This window comes from Belonocnema kinseyi, chromosome 6 (genome assembly GCF_010883055.1).
Source record: "Belonocnema kinseyi isolate 2016_QV_RU_SX_M_011 chromosome 6, B_treatae_v1, whole genome shotgun sequence".
Lineage (NCBI taxonomy): Eukaryota > Metazoa > Arthropoda > Insecta > Hymenoptera > Cynipidae > Belonocnema > Belonocnema kinseyi.
The window spans coordinates 68958752-68973875 of record NC_046662.1 but is presented as its reverse complement, the minus strand read 5'-3'; the positions used below and the strand labels follow the sequence as shown (position 1 = coordinate 68973875).

General features: G+C 23.3%; 1 protein-coding gene across 4 annotated transcripts in view; it reads left to right on the top strand.

The window, feature by feature from the left end:
- The window catches only part of LOC117174267 (3-hydroxy-3-methylglutaryl-coenzyme A reductase), a 116929-nt gene extending 107515 nt beyond the window's left edge, over positions 1-9414 (top strand). For all 4 annotated transcript variants that reach the window (XM_033363182.1, XM_033363185.1, XM_033363183.1 and 1 more), the window contains one exon: positions 7528-9414. In XM_033363182.1, the coding sequence (XP_033219073.1) occupies positions 7528-7648 (121 nt within the window). In that variant the 3' untranslated portion in view covers positions 7649-9414. The remainder of the gene's footprint in view (positions 1-7527) is intronic.
- The last annotated feature ends 5710 nt before the right edge of the window (positions 9415-15124 follow it).

The following is a 15124-nucleotide window of genomic DNA, read 5'->3' as shown; positions in this document are numbered from 1 at the left end:
GTATTGAAAAAAAATATTGAGGTCATTAAATGAGATAAAAAGTATCCTATCCTTTAAGTTGGACCAAATTACACACATTCTATCAAATTGCATCAATATCAGTTAAGTAGTTTCGAAGTTTAGTGGTGACAAACATCATATATTTTGCTTTTAGTCGGGGGAAATTTGGATCTATTTTTTTTCTTCAGTTTTCATTTTTGGTTGAACACTCCTATTTTCATTTTTTTGTTAAAAATGAAACTGGTTGGTTTGAAATTAATCTGTTTACGTTGAGGATTGAAATATGTTGTTGAAAATTTGGCTTTTTTATTCAAATTGAACTGATTTAGTTAAAAATAAAAATGTTTTTGTTGTTTAAAATATTAATTAATAACTGTTAATTAAACTGTTTTGCACAATATTAGTTTTTTCGGAAATAAATTTTTTGTGATGTATTTATTTTATTGGTGAAAATTCTTTTTTTTTAGCAGAAAATACTTGATTAAGAATGCAGCTACTTGGTTAAGGATTTATATATTTTTTTAGGATTGGTATTTTTTAGTATAAAACTAATTTTCTTGGCTGAAATTTTATCTTTTTGGTTGAAATTTCAATGTTTTGGTTAAAAATTCAACCGTTTTGTATAAAGGTCGTCTTTTTGTTTTAAAAATTCCACATTTTGGACAAATTTTTTTGCTTTATTTACTGAAAATCTTTCTTGGTTAAAAATTCATCTTTTGTTGAAAATTCGTGTTTTTAATTTCAAAATTTATCTCTTGTTGTAGAAATTTAATCCTTTTTGCTAAAAAATGCAACTATCTGGACAAAAATTAATCTTTTTCTGTTGAAAATTTACCTTTTTTAGTTGAAAATTCATCTATTTGGTATTTTTGCAAAAAAATTATTCTTCTCGGGGTAAAAATTGATGTAACTTTCTTGTTAAAAATTTATGTACTTAGATAAAAATCCGTTTTTTGGTAAAAAAGTTTTGGTTTTTATCATAAAAATGACATCAAAAATAAAAATGAAAAATTGGTGGAAAAACGGCAAAAGGTGCGAAAACAAATTTATCGACGAAAGTTGTTCAATATTCAAATTTTGAACTAAACGACGCAAAATACGAAAAAAATTCTTTAGGATAAAGAAAAATGTCGGGAAAAGGATTTTAGTTTTATATTTATTTTAAGATGGTTCAGAACATATATATTTATTGGGAAACCGGAAGTTTAAAAAAATTCTAAAAAAAAAAAACCGTCCAAATTGTTAAATTGTGATCTTTTTCAATTATGATATTATTCAGTTTAGAATGTGTATTTGAATTAAAAGAATTTCAAAATGCAGTTTTAAAGACTTGAACAATTAAAAATTAGAAGCGTTTAAAATTGGAGATTTTGAGTTGATCAGCTGTGAATATCATAGTGGGACGATGGTCGTGGGGGCTAAAGCGTAGGCTTTGGACCCACTCCTTCGGCTTGCGGGTTCGATTCCCGCCTCGCACTCTGGAAGAGTTTCGGTGGCCCATGCGGTGAACACTATAGCCTAGCAAGGGAGTTGTTCATCTCCGGAGAGTCGTGGGACCGGTACCTCTAGAGAAAAAGGTTTTCTTCTAAGTACTTAAGGCTGTTGCTCTTGGTGGTTCGGAACCCACCTTAAACTGTAGGTCCCCCTTCCACCACCAAGTAAGTGTGTGGAGGGTGTGTAAAGGAATAGAGAAGGTGTAAGAAAAATGTAAACCCTTAGGGGACACATTAGAAGCTTCTACTCAGCTGTGAATATAAATTAATTAATGATTTTTAAATTAAATTATACTTTAAGATTTAAAAAATAAATAATAATTGATTCTACAAAGTGATTCGATACCAGTTCACAAATTTAGAATTTCCAGTTTTTAACGCTAAAAATTAAACTGTTTCAATTGGAAAGTCTTAAACAAATGTAAACTCCCTATTGAAACTTTATGAACTATTTTTAATTTTAAAATAACTTAAAAATAATGTATATTATAATTAAGGGCATTTATTAAATTTCTCTCTGAAAAATTCCATTTTTTAACCATGCAATTTGAAATTTTTCAATTAGAAAAAAGAAAATTACTTAATATATAGAAATATCTGACTGTTTATTAGAATCTGTAATTATAAATTAAATATTCAAAACTAAACAAAAAACTAAACTTTGAACGTTAATATTTTATTTTTTTCTTTAACAGAATTCTATTTGTGAGTCAAATTGTTGAATTGTGATGTCCAAATAACAATTAAACACCTATTATTTTTAGAAAAAAGTCGAGTAAGTTGAAGAAATATTCAGAAGTTTTGAAAAGGTTAGAAATAAATAAAAAATGATTTCAAATAATTTAAACGAAGTGTCTACGTGTACCGGCAAAACCCGAATATTCTTACAAAAATTTCGGTTAAAATATTTCAAGGCCTGATTTTAAACTAAATATAGATTTTTGCAGATTTCGAACATAAAATTTAGAAGCTTTTTAAGAATTTGCACAGACTTCAAAAGAATAATAACATTTTTTAAGATTACTAGGAAAATTGAAAATGATTTTTTTATTTAGAAAAATTATTTGAAATTCGAATAATTTTAAAAGAAATTTAGAAGTTGTGAAAAACTTTAAATAATATTTTGGAATTTGGAAAACTTTGAAACAAGATGCAGATGTTTCAAGATCTTGAAATAAATTTTCGAAGCATTTTAAGGATTTTCAAACTATTTAAACTAAAAATAATTTAACTTTAAATAGGGGATTTTCAATCTTTTAAAAATTTATAGTTGGAACTGGAATTTATCCAGAATAATACCCAGGAATTTTCAAATTTTAACAGATTTCGAGCTAGCACTGAAAATTTCGAAAAGGAACAAAATTCTGAATTGGAACAGGAATTTTTTTCCAAAGAATTATTATTCTAATTTGAAGCAGACAATTTTCAAATTTTATCCAATTCTGTATTGAAACTGGTATTTATCAAAATAAATTATAATTTTTTTTAGAACAGGGAATGTTAAATTTAAAATAAATTTCGAACTGAAACAGGGAATGTTTTATTAGAATGGATTGTAATTAAAATTTGAAACGTAATATTTTCGAAAAAAGTAAAAAATGAATTTTTTCCATTCAATTTTAATTCTAGGTTGAAAAGAGGTATTTTCGAACAAAATTTAAATTATAAATTGGAACAGGGGATATAACAAAAAATTCTAATTTGTAGTTGAAATGGAGAATTTTCGAAAATAATGAAAATTCTTGATTTGAACAGGAATTTTTAAAAAATAATTTTATTTCTGAGTGAAAATAAAGAATTTTCTTAAAGAATTAAAATTCTGGATTTCCACAGGGAATTTTTCAATTTTTAACCAATTCAAAAGAAATAAAAGTTTATCTAAATTGTTAAATCTGCATACCAAAGGACGAACTTTCTTTACAAAAATCGAATTTTCAAACCAAAATATGAATTACCCAACGAACAAGAAAATTATTTTTTGCTAAAAAAGGAGAATTTTTAACTAAAAAGGTTCAATCTTAAAAAATTTCAAAGCTACATTTTTAGTTAAAACATTTTTCTAAACAAAAAAAAAAGGATTTTCGAATAAACATTTTTTTTAACCAAAGACGTAAGCCTTTATTCCAAAAATAAGTTTTTGAAAATGTCGTTTAACTTTTACCGAAGTAGTTGAATTATCAATTAAAAAAGATAATTTTTTAACAAAATAGTTAAACTTACAACCAAAGAAATGAATTTTTAACTAAAAATATAAATCTTCAAGAAAAAAAAAGATTTCTTACCAGAGTGATTTAACCATATCTTTCAAACAAAATAGTTAAATACTCAAGCAAAAAAGAATAATTTTTAAACAAAAAGTTGCAATTTTATAAGAAAAATCAAATTCCTATTAAAAAAGATGAATTTTTAAATAAAAAATATAAATTTTCATAAAAATAGTAGAATCTTCTGTTAAAAAAGAGTTCGGTTGACCTTTCAAGATTAAAGTATGAATTTTCAAACAAGAAATAAGTTTCTACGAAAAAAATTAATTTTTAACCTAAAAAGAAGAATTTTTAATAAAAAAACATTATTTTGTAACAAAATTGTTTAAACGGAATATTTTCGAAAAAAGTGAAAATCCGGATTGGAACAGGGGAACGGGGAATTTTCGAAAAGTGTTAAAATTCCGGTTTTAAAATGGATGAATTTTTTAACAAAATTATAATTCTAGGTTGAAAGAGGTATTTTCGAACAAAATTTAATTTATGAATTGAAATAGGGGATATTACGAAAAATTCTAATTCTTCGTTAAAATGGAGAATTTTCGAAAAGAATTAAAATTCTTGATTAGAACTGGAATTTTTTGAAAATAATTTTATATCTCAGTGAAAATAAAGAATTTTCTTAAATAATTAAAATTCTGGAGTTGAACAGGGAATTTTTTAATTTTTTACCAATTTTGAACTGGAATTTTTTTAAATTGTTATCAATCTTTTTAAATGTTCTCTTAAAATAAGTTTCTTAAAATAAAAAATAATTTCAAATTTTCCTAGGAAATGTTTTTTATTCTTCTAAACCCTGTACAAATTCTTTGGGTTCGGATAGTCGGATTTTGTCAGAACACTTAGACACTTCGTTCATATCATTTGAAATCATTTCAAATTTTTAATTAATTTTAAATATTTTCAAATCTTCTAAATATCTCTTTAAATTACTCGAGTTTTTTCTAAAAATAAAAGGTGTTTAAATGTTACTTATACATTGGAATTCAACAATTCAAATTACAAATTAAATTCGGTTAAATAGAACAATTAAAATATTGTAACGTTCAAAGTTTAGTTTTGTTGTTTTGTTGTTTTGTTTTGAATATTTAATTTATAATAACTGATTTTAAATGAACATTCAGATATTTCTGAATATTAATTAACCGCTCTTTTTCTTAATCGAAAAATTTCAAATTGCATGGTTTAAAAATGTAATATTTTAGAGTGAAATTATATTTAAAATTTAATAAATGCCTTATTTCATCAATGTATTATTTTTAAGTTATTTTAAAATTAAAAATAGTTTATAAAGCTTCAATAGGACGTTCACATTCTGTTAACTAATAATACTTTCTAATTGAAACAGTTTCATTTTTAACATTAAAATCTGGATATTCTAAAACTATCATAATTTTAATTTTTCTCGAAAATATCACGTTTCAACTTTGAATTAGAATTCATTCTAATAAAAAATTCCCTGTTCCAGCTCGAAATTTATTTAAATTTTAACATTCAAACAAAATTATTATTCTATGTTGAAACGAGGTATTTTCGAAAAAAATTTAAGTTATGAATTGAAACAGCGAATTAATGTTTTGGTCGGGCATTTTACAAATTTTTAGAAGAAAAAATCCATCCAACTTTGATTTTAACCGTTTTCAGTGTGGCCGCTGGACCGGGTAACCGGGTAATGACAGTGAATTTTTTTTTACCGAGAATTTTACAAATTTGTGGAAGAAAAATCTGTTCACGTTCCATTTCAACAGTTTTTAAATAATTAGTGAAATTGTTATGTTTTTCAATTATGCTATTATTTAGCTTACAATGCTTAATTCAAAATTTTTTTACTCAAAACATTTTTCATTAAAAATTTGTATTCCTAAACTTTCATTTTTAATTTAAAGAATTTAAAAATTCTTTCTTAAAGATTTGAACAAATAAAAAATAAAAGCCTTTGATGTTGAAAATTTTGGATAAAAATCATTTTTATTTAATAAATAAATTTTTTTAATTTATCTGTAGTTTATGTAATAAAAAATGAACAAACACGATTCGACAAAAAGATTTTAAACCAGTTCCAAATTTAAGAATCTTTAGATTTTAACGTTAAAATTGTTTAAATTTGAAAGTCTTAGTCATTAAACAAATGTGAACGTGTGACTGAATGTTTATAAACTATTTTCAACTTAACAATAACTTCATAATAATATATTATTAATTGAAGGATTTTATTAAAATTTAATTGTTGTATTTGAAAAATGCTTAATTTGTTAGTAAAATTTTTTAATTTTGATGTACAATTTACGAATGAACATTTTTAGATAAAATTTGAGTAATTTTAAGAGATATTTAGGAGTTTAAAAAAAAACAAGTTATCATGCAAATTTTAGAAATTTTTCTTAAAATCTTCTAGAATCTTTTTTGAAAATTTTGTTTAAATCTTTGAAAAACTTTTTAAATATTCTCTTAAAATAATTTTTCAAAAATGAAAAGTTATTTTCAATTTTCCTAGGAATCTTAAGAAAATGTTTTTATTTTTTTGAAGCCTTTCACAATTCTTGAAAAGAATCTAATTTTTTTGTTTAAAATCTGCGTAAATCAACATTTTGTTTTATATTAGGCTATCATTTCATGTTTTTCAACAAGTTTGAATCTTTTAAAAACTTCTACATATCTCTTAGAATTACTCAAATTTCGCCTATAAATAATAAATGTTCAATTGTTATTTATACATCCAAATTGTAAAGAAATTTTCTAAAATTTGCAGGATTTTTCGAAAATTGTAGAAAAAATGCAATTAATTTTGGCAGATATTTAGAAATTCTGACAAAATTTCCAAAATAATTAAAAATTTAAAACCAATTTAGAACAACTACTAGATTTCTCAAGATTTTGAAATAAAATGTTGAAGCTTTCTAAGGATATTTAAACGATTTAAAAAGAAAATAATTGAATTTCGAATTTAAGAAGTGTTCAGTTAAATTTTTTTTTCAATTTTTCAATGTTTGATGTTTCCAGCTTAATATTTCTTAAAATTATATAATTTTGAAAATTTTAAAGTTCATTGATTGATTTTTTAATTTAGAGCCTCGAAAATGATAACGTGGATTTGTATTTTTTTATATTGAAAAATGTTAGTACTTTCAATTTTATACTGCGTTTTTAAAATAATTAGTGTGATTTTAATCCTTTTCCATTACGATATCATTCAGCTTAGAATGCTTAATTCGACAACCTTTCACTTTGAAAAATTTCCATTTTAGATAAAAAATTTTTAAAGACTTTAACAATTAAAAATTAGAAGCGATTAAATTCGAAGATTTTTGATGAAAAACATTTGTAGTTGATCAATTTCAAATATAAATCAATTAATGATTTTTTAAATTTGAATTGCACTTTAAGATTGAAAAAGTCAAGCAATTTTATAGATATTACGAAAAATTCTAATTCTTATTTGAAATGTAGAATTTTCGAAAAAAATTAAAATTCTTGATTTGAACCTAGATTTTTGAAAATAATTTTATTTCTGAGTGAAAATAAATAATTAAAATTCTGGATTTGAGTAGGGAAATTTTAAAATTTTTTGCCAATTTTTTACTGGAATTGAAATTTATCCAGGGGAATAACGATTCTCAATGGAAAATTCAATTTTTCAAACAAAATTATTATTCTGTGTTGAAACGAGGTATTTTGGAAAAAGATTTAAATTATCAATTGAAACAGGGAATTTTAGATACAAAAATCACTATGAAAATGATATCAAAACTTTCATTTATTTTTAATTCCAGGTCTTCCACGATGATAGGCAATCCAGTACAAGTATCACGAAGCGATGCATCAGGAAATTTATCAGTCCCCAATGACTTGCCTTCTCTTCAAGCAATGTGCAAAGAGTCTAATCGATCGTAGTATTAGTCGCAAGTCGCAATCTTTCATTCATCACTCACACCAGGAATCAGGAGTCCAAAATATTTAAGAAAATAAAATCTTAAGTATTTTATATCGTGTCTCCTGAATCATTTTAGTCATAATTTCATTGGGGTTTACAGCCTGATTTCATCAGCTCCAGAACCAGTCGCAAAACTCCCTATAAATGCAATCAAGAGAAAAAGGGGGAAAAAAACCATTTTCCTTGATATAAATATTGTACAAATGGATTGCTTTTAATCTTATTTATATATGAAGAATGTAAATCATTGCAGGGTGTGTGCAACTGGCTCGAAAGGCGAAAATAAATTTACTCTCTTGGTTAATAGTCTAAGTAATGTAAGTTGATTTAACCATAAGTGACTGCGATTAACCCTTTCTGTAAATATAATAGTTTTTTTTTATATATATATATAAGACAAATTTATACGATTTCTTCGTTTCTTTTGATGTTGATGTTGAGAAATGCTGCCTAATGTATCGTGCCAAAGACAGAAAGGGTTGATTAATCTCGATCGACAATAAATTTTTCAGTTTAGAGTTTCTAATAATTATGTTGTATTAGTTTAGATGAAAATGCAGTCGAGTTATAAAAAGAAACTTCCGGCTGGGAATTTGGCAAAAACAAAATTTCTTGAAATTAAACATGAATAGACTCTGTGAGCATGAATTATAAAACTAGAGACTTGAGGAGTTTATCTGCATGTTCTAGATTCATTTAATATTGAGCTTCATTATTCAAATATTCATAATTATTGAAATATTTTTGAAAAAAGACTCCTTTTTGAACATGTCTTTGAAGATCGAAGGTCATAATTTTTTATATTACCATTAATTTATTTATCAATTGAGAGGTTTTCTTAAGAACTATATTATGTAATTTTTACATAGAAAATGTTGCATTTGCAATGAAGTTTCAGGTAGAGACACGACCGTTTGTGTAAAATGTCAATTTAATTTAATGTAGGAAAGATCACTTAATTTATACCATGGAAAGTCGTTCATTTTTTTAAATTCTTAGGAATTTTTAATTACCGACGAAAGGATTTCATGAAAAATCGAAATCTTTATTCTATTTTAGTCACATTGCATACATTTCTTTTTCTCTGTTTCGTTAGCTTTTATAATTTTAATTAGTCATTATTTATAGACTAAGTTTCCAACCTTCGTACGGAAACATGAAGCAGGGATATTCCATAATTTGTACTTCGATTTATTTTAATTTTTGATTAATTTTAATTATTTGGGTAGTATGCATCATTGTCTATTTTAGGTTTTAATTACGGTTTGAGGAGATACTGAACACTTATGTTTCGCATTGTACATAATAGAATAAGATTAGGTGTCTGTGAATTTTCTCAAATCTTTTGAAGAGGAGGCTAAGTCTTTTTAGTGAAAAATTAAAAAAAAAAACACAGTTTCTTAAATTGTAATTCTTATCTAGAAACTTGTCCAGTTTTCATTGCTCCTTGAATTCGGAGGTGTAAAAATGTGAATGATTTTGTCAAGTTTTTATTGAAAAATAGGAGTTGAAAGCGTACCTGCCAAAGGAACATTCATAAACTGATTAATAATTTCCTTGGCGAATAATTTTTCTTGAATGATACTTTTTGATTGAGAGTCATTTGCGGCGCATTAGATAGGTTTTACAAAAGAAATATCGAAGCTTCTTCGATAAAATGTATATAAGTTGTTGGAAAATATTGAGATGATCATCAGATAGTGAATAAAAGGAATAATTTAACACAGTCCTGTCTTTATTTTTTTTCTAGTCGTTGCCAGTAAAAAGATTTCGGTTGACTTTTCGAGATTAAAATATGAATTTCTAAGCAAGAAATAAGTTTCTACGAAAAGAATTGAATTTTTAACCCAAAAAGAAGGATTTTTAATTAAAAAGGATTACTTTGTAACAAAATTGTTGAATTTTTTTACCAAATAGTTTCATTTTTATCCAAAAAAGATCAAATTTCTTTTAAAAGAGATGAATTTTTATTTAAAAAAGAGAAATAGAAAAAGGGTGTCCGGTAAATTAATTTTGAGAATTTCTTGATTTTTCCTTCTCTCATTTGTCTTTTTCCTTGATCATTAATATTCAAATACCAGCATTTTAATCTTATATTTTTAACACAGAATCCTTTATAGACAGAATAAAAGAGTATTGCAGATGCAAATTTAAAATGTTCAAATTTATTAATTTATTTTAAAGAAAAATAACTTCTTAATAAAACACTTGAATTTTTAACAAAATAAATACCAAAATATGAATTTTCAGAAAAAAATTCTCCACGAAACTGATGCGGTTTTACCCAACGAGCATGAATATTCAAACCAAGAAAATTATTTTGTTTTTTCTAAAAAAAGAGAATTTTTGATTAAAAAGGATCAATCTTAAAAAATTCCAAAGTTACATTTTCAGTTAAAAAATTATTTTTAACAAAAAAAGGCTTTTCGAATAAATATTTCATTCAAAAAAATAAATTTTTAACAATTTAGTTTAAATTTTACTCAAGTACTTTAATTATCAATTTAAAAAAATAGTTAAATAATCAAGCAAAGAATATTTTTTAACCAAAAAGTTGCATTTTCATAAAAAAAAGAAATTCCTACTAAAATAAATGAATTACTTAATCAAAAAGATAAATTTTCATAAAAATAGTAGAATCTTCTGTTGAAAAAGATTTCGGTTGATTTAATAATAATAAAATATGAATTTTTAAACATGAAATAAGTTTCTACGAAAAAATTGGATTTTCAACTCAAAAAGAAGAATTTCTAAACAAAAAGGATTGCTTTGTAATAAAATGAGAATTTTTAAATTAACAAGAAAAATGTTCAAAAAAGAGTTGAATTTTGATCCAATACGATTTCAATTGTCTTTTCAACACAAAAACAGGAATTTTAAACAAGAAGTACATTTTTTAGGAAATAGTTTAACTTTAAACAAAACAGTGTATTTAAAAAAAATATGCAATATAGATTGTGAAAAAGATGCAACCAAATATTAATTTTTCATTATGGTTTTTAAGTTTTAAGCGTTTATTTTTTAATTTAAATAATTTTAAAATCTAGCTTTAAATACTTGAAAAAATTAAAATTACCAGCGTTTGATATCAGAAATTTTAGATAAAAAAATTTTTATTTGATCAAACAAACATTACTTATAATGATTTTAAAAATTGAACTATAGATTGAAGTTTAGCAAATGTATAATAATTTATTTTATGAGAAGATTCGGAATCAGTACAAAATTTAAGAATTTAGGTTGGCCGCTGGACCGGGAAACCGGGAAATGACTAAGAATTTTCTGAGACCACGAAAAATCGGGAAATCTTAGTGAATTTATTTCTTGACCGGGAATTTTACGAATTTTCAGAAGAAAAATCTGCTCAAATTCGATTTCAACAGTTTTTTAAATAATTAAATTGCAGTTTTGAAGATTTAAACAATTAAAAATTAAAAGCATTTGAAGTTAAAATTTGTTATAAAAAAACAGTTTTATTTTATCAACTGTACATATAAATAAATAATTAATTTTTTTAATGGATCTGTAATTTAAGTATAAAAATCTGAACAATAACTAATAAGAATTGAAATTAATATATCATTTATTCCTATAATTTTATTTTAAAATAAAAATTTTAATGGTTTAGCAATAAAATATTTTTAATTCAAAGTTTTATGCCTTCCTTTATAATATTTTTTATTTTAAATTTAATAAATAAATTGACTAATATATTATTTCCATTAATAAAAATCTAAGCAATAACTAATAAGAATTAAAATTAATATACAATTTATTCCGATAATTTTAGTTTCAAATAAAAATTTTAATGATTTATCAATAAAATATTTTTAATTCAAAGTCTTAGGTCTTTCTTTATATTATTTTTTATATTAAATTTAATAACTAAATTTACTAATATATTATTTTATTTATTTATTTTTTAGAAATATTTCAATATTCTATTTTTATTAAAAAAATTTTTAATTTGTAAGTGAAATTATTAAATTTTGACGTATAAATAACAATTGAACACTTATTATTTGTAGAAAAAATTTGAGTAATTTTAAGAGATATTTAGAAGCTTTAAAAAGACTCAAAATTAATTAAAAACTTGAAATTATTTCAAGTAATTTAAACGAAGTGTGTTAACATTTTTTCCAGAACTTCTAAATATATTTTAAAATTAATCGATTTTTTCCTACAATTTTTGAAAAATCTTCCAAATTAAAAAAATCCCTAAAATCTGCCAGATTCTTTTTTGATAATTTTCTAAATCTCTTAAAATCTTCCTACACTTTCTGTTAAAATAATTTTTCGAAATAAAAATTATTTTCAACTTTTTTTTTTGAAATCTCGAAAAAACGTTTTGTTTTAAATTGGGCTGCAAGTATTTGAAATTATGTTAAGTTCTAAATTTAATTTGAATCTTTTTAAAACTTCTAAATATCTCTTAAAATTATACTCTAATTTTATCTACAAATAATAAGTGCTCTATTGTTATTTATTAATTCAAATTTTAAGGATTTTTTTTGCATTATCAGGGGCTTCAAAATGTTATAGAAAAAAATTAATTCATTTCAAAATATATTTAAAAGTTCCGAAAACAATTTCAAAAATTATTTCAAATTTGAAAAAATTTAAAACCACTTCTAGTATATAACAAAAATGTAATCATTCCGTTTTTAATATTTCGAGCTTAAATAACTTTAAATAATTTGCAGCTCATTTTATATTACTTCAAATAGAAACTTTTTTATCTTTAGAGTGTAAATTTTTTAATTTCATTGACCATGAAAAATCTGAACATTTTTTTCTTCTAAAATTGCTTTCTACAATAGTTGTTAATATCTCAACTAAAAATACTTTAAATAAAAAAATACCTGAATTCCACCAAAGAAGATGTATTTTTTTTAAATAATTGAAACATTAACCGAAACTCATTATTTTTAATCCAGGCAGTTAAATTGTTAATAAAAGATATAATTTCTGCCAAGATGATTAGTTTTTATACCAAAAAGACAAATTTTCAATGAAATAGGTAGTTCAATTTTCAAACAAAAAGATAAATTTTCAACTGAAATGATGAATCTTCAAGCAAAAAATGAATTTTTAAGTAAATATTTCCAAACTCAACAAAGCGGTTACATTTTTGCAATAAAATTAATTTATTATAAAAAAGGAACATTTTCTACAAGATGCATACATTTCAACCAAATAGTGTAGTTTTTCTCTAAAAAATACAAATTTAAAACCAAGAAAACAAAAATTAAATTTTCATTAAAAAAAAATTTCATCCCGAACCAAATTTTAATTTTATGTAATATTGCGATATATTAACGCTTTTTAAATGTTGGTTTTATAAAGAATGATTAACCGGTAATTTAAGAATACCAAAACATATGCTAACGCATTTTTAATTGTTTAAGCAATTTTAATTTGCTTAAACAATTTGATTTTTATTTAAAAATAATTAATTCAAATAATGTTACTATTACTTAAATGATGCGTATTGATTCAGGTTTATTGATATACTCGTAGTTTACCTAAAAAAAGGAGACAAATTTTATCTCACCAAATTTTTGCCTATTTTAATATTTTGAAGTACTAAATATATTTGTAATAATACTCGTAAATTTCTAAACAAATGTGAATTGTTTAAATCATTCATTTTGTTTAAATATTTTATTTTTGCGATTTTTCGAACAATTGAAATATTTTGAGGTACTACTGTGTTCTTCTACGATGACCTTAAATGTTTAAACAAATTAATATTTATTTTATTGTTTTATTAAATGTTTCTCCTGGGTTTCTTAAGTAAATTATTACTTGTTGCATGCCTAATCAATCAAGCTTAAATTTCTACAAAAATACGAATTTTCAAATGCAATTATGAATCTTTAATTAAAAACAATGTATTTTTAAGAAAGCTGTTACCACTTTAGACCAAGAAATTTAATTTGCAACTGGAAATTATGAATCTTTAACGAATATTGAAAAGCTGCATTTTGAAACAAAAATTGTAATTTTCTACAATGCAGAGTTTTCAACAAAATACATAAATTTTCAATCAAGAAAATGTTTTCTCTACCAAAAAAGGAAATTTTGTTAAAATGAACAAGTTTAAAAAAGAATAGTTGAATTTCCGACTAAAATATCAATTTTCATCCAAAAAATGGAAAATTTTAATCTTAATTAACAAAAACTAATTTTGAATAACTGAAATAACAAACTTTTTATAAAACAGTTAAGTTTTCAACTAAAAAGGTGAATTTTCATATTTAATGATGAATCCTTAACTAAAAAAATGTACTTTTATGTAGGTAGTTTCACTTTGAACTAATTCATTTAAATTCCAACAAGAAAAGCTGAATTCTCAACAACAAATGAACAATTGAATTTTGAAACAAAAATTTTAATTTTCTACCACAAAGGCCAATTTTCAAGTAAGAAAATTAATTTTTCACCAGAAAAGGAAAATTTTTAACAAATTACATAAATTTTAAACCAAATAGTTGACTTTTCAACTAAAAATATCAATGCTTAACAAAATGGCTAAATTTTCAAACTTTTAGGAAAGATTCGAATCAGCCCAAAAGTTATTTAGGAATTTTAGAAATTTTGAATAGATTAAAAATATTAAAAATGTTATGAATATTTTAAAAGTTTAAAAGTTTTCCGAAAGTTAGTAAAACATTTTTTAAAATTCTCAACCAACAAATATTAATTTTTAAGCAAACAGTTACATTTGAAACCCAAAAAGATTTGTGATCAAATAGCTACATTTTTAAACAATAAATGGTTTAATTTTTGAGCTGGAAAAAGATTTTTCTAGAAAACAATTGAATTGTCAACCAAAGCAAATTCATTTTCTTGAAAAAGTTGCTATCAATTTTATAACATGAGTTTGACTGCAAAATGTATGGGTATAACAAAACAATAAATAGATCAAAAGTACTGCTCCTTATGTTTTTGGGTGAGCTAAATTCGAATCTGTGGTCAAAATTTAATTATTTTTACTTCAAAATTAAATATGGCAGTTTTTCTATACAAAAATAGTGAAAAATGTCTGATTTTTTATTTTTATAATTTCTTTTCAGGCATAAAACGCTTTATTATCTTAAATCTTCTTCAACCAACGGTGCATATAATTCTTAAACCTTCACAAACAATTTTCATATATATTTTTCTTCTTCTAAAATGGTGGAAAAAAAGCAAAAATGTTCCAAAAACTATTTTTTTCCATCATCTTTGTTTTTCTCAAAAACGTGAAAGTTTAAAATAAAGTTCCATGTAATAAAAATGTTTGGAAAAATTACCATAGAAAACTATGAAATTTTAAAATATTGTTTAGAATTTTTTTTTTATTTTTTGTAAAATAAAAAATTTGCTAAAAAATTTTTCAAAAAATCTGAAATAAAAATAAAAAATCAAACATTTTTCTCTTATTTGTGTAT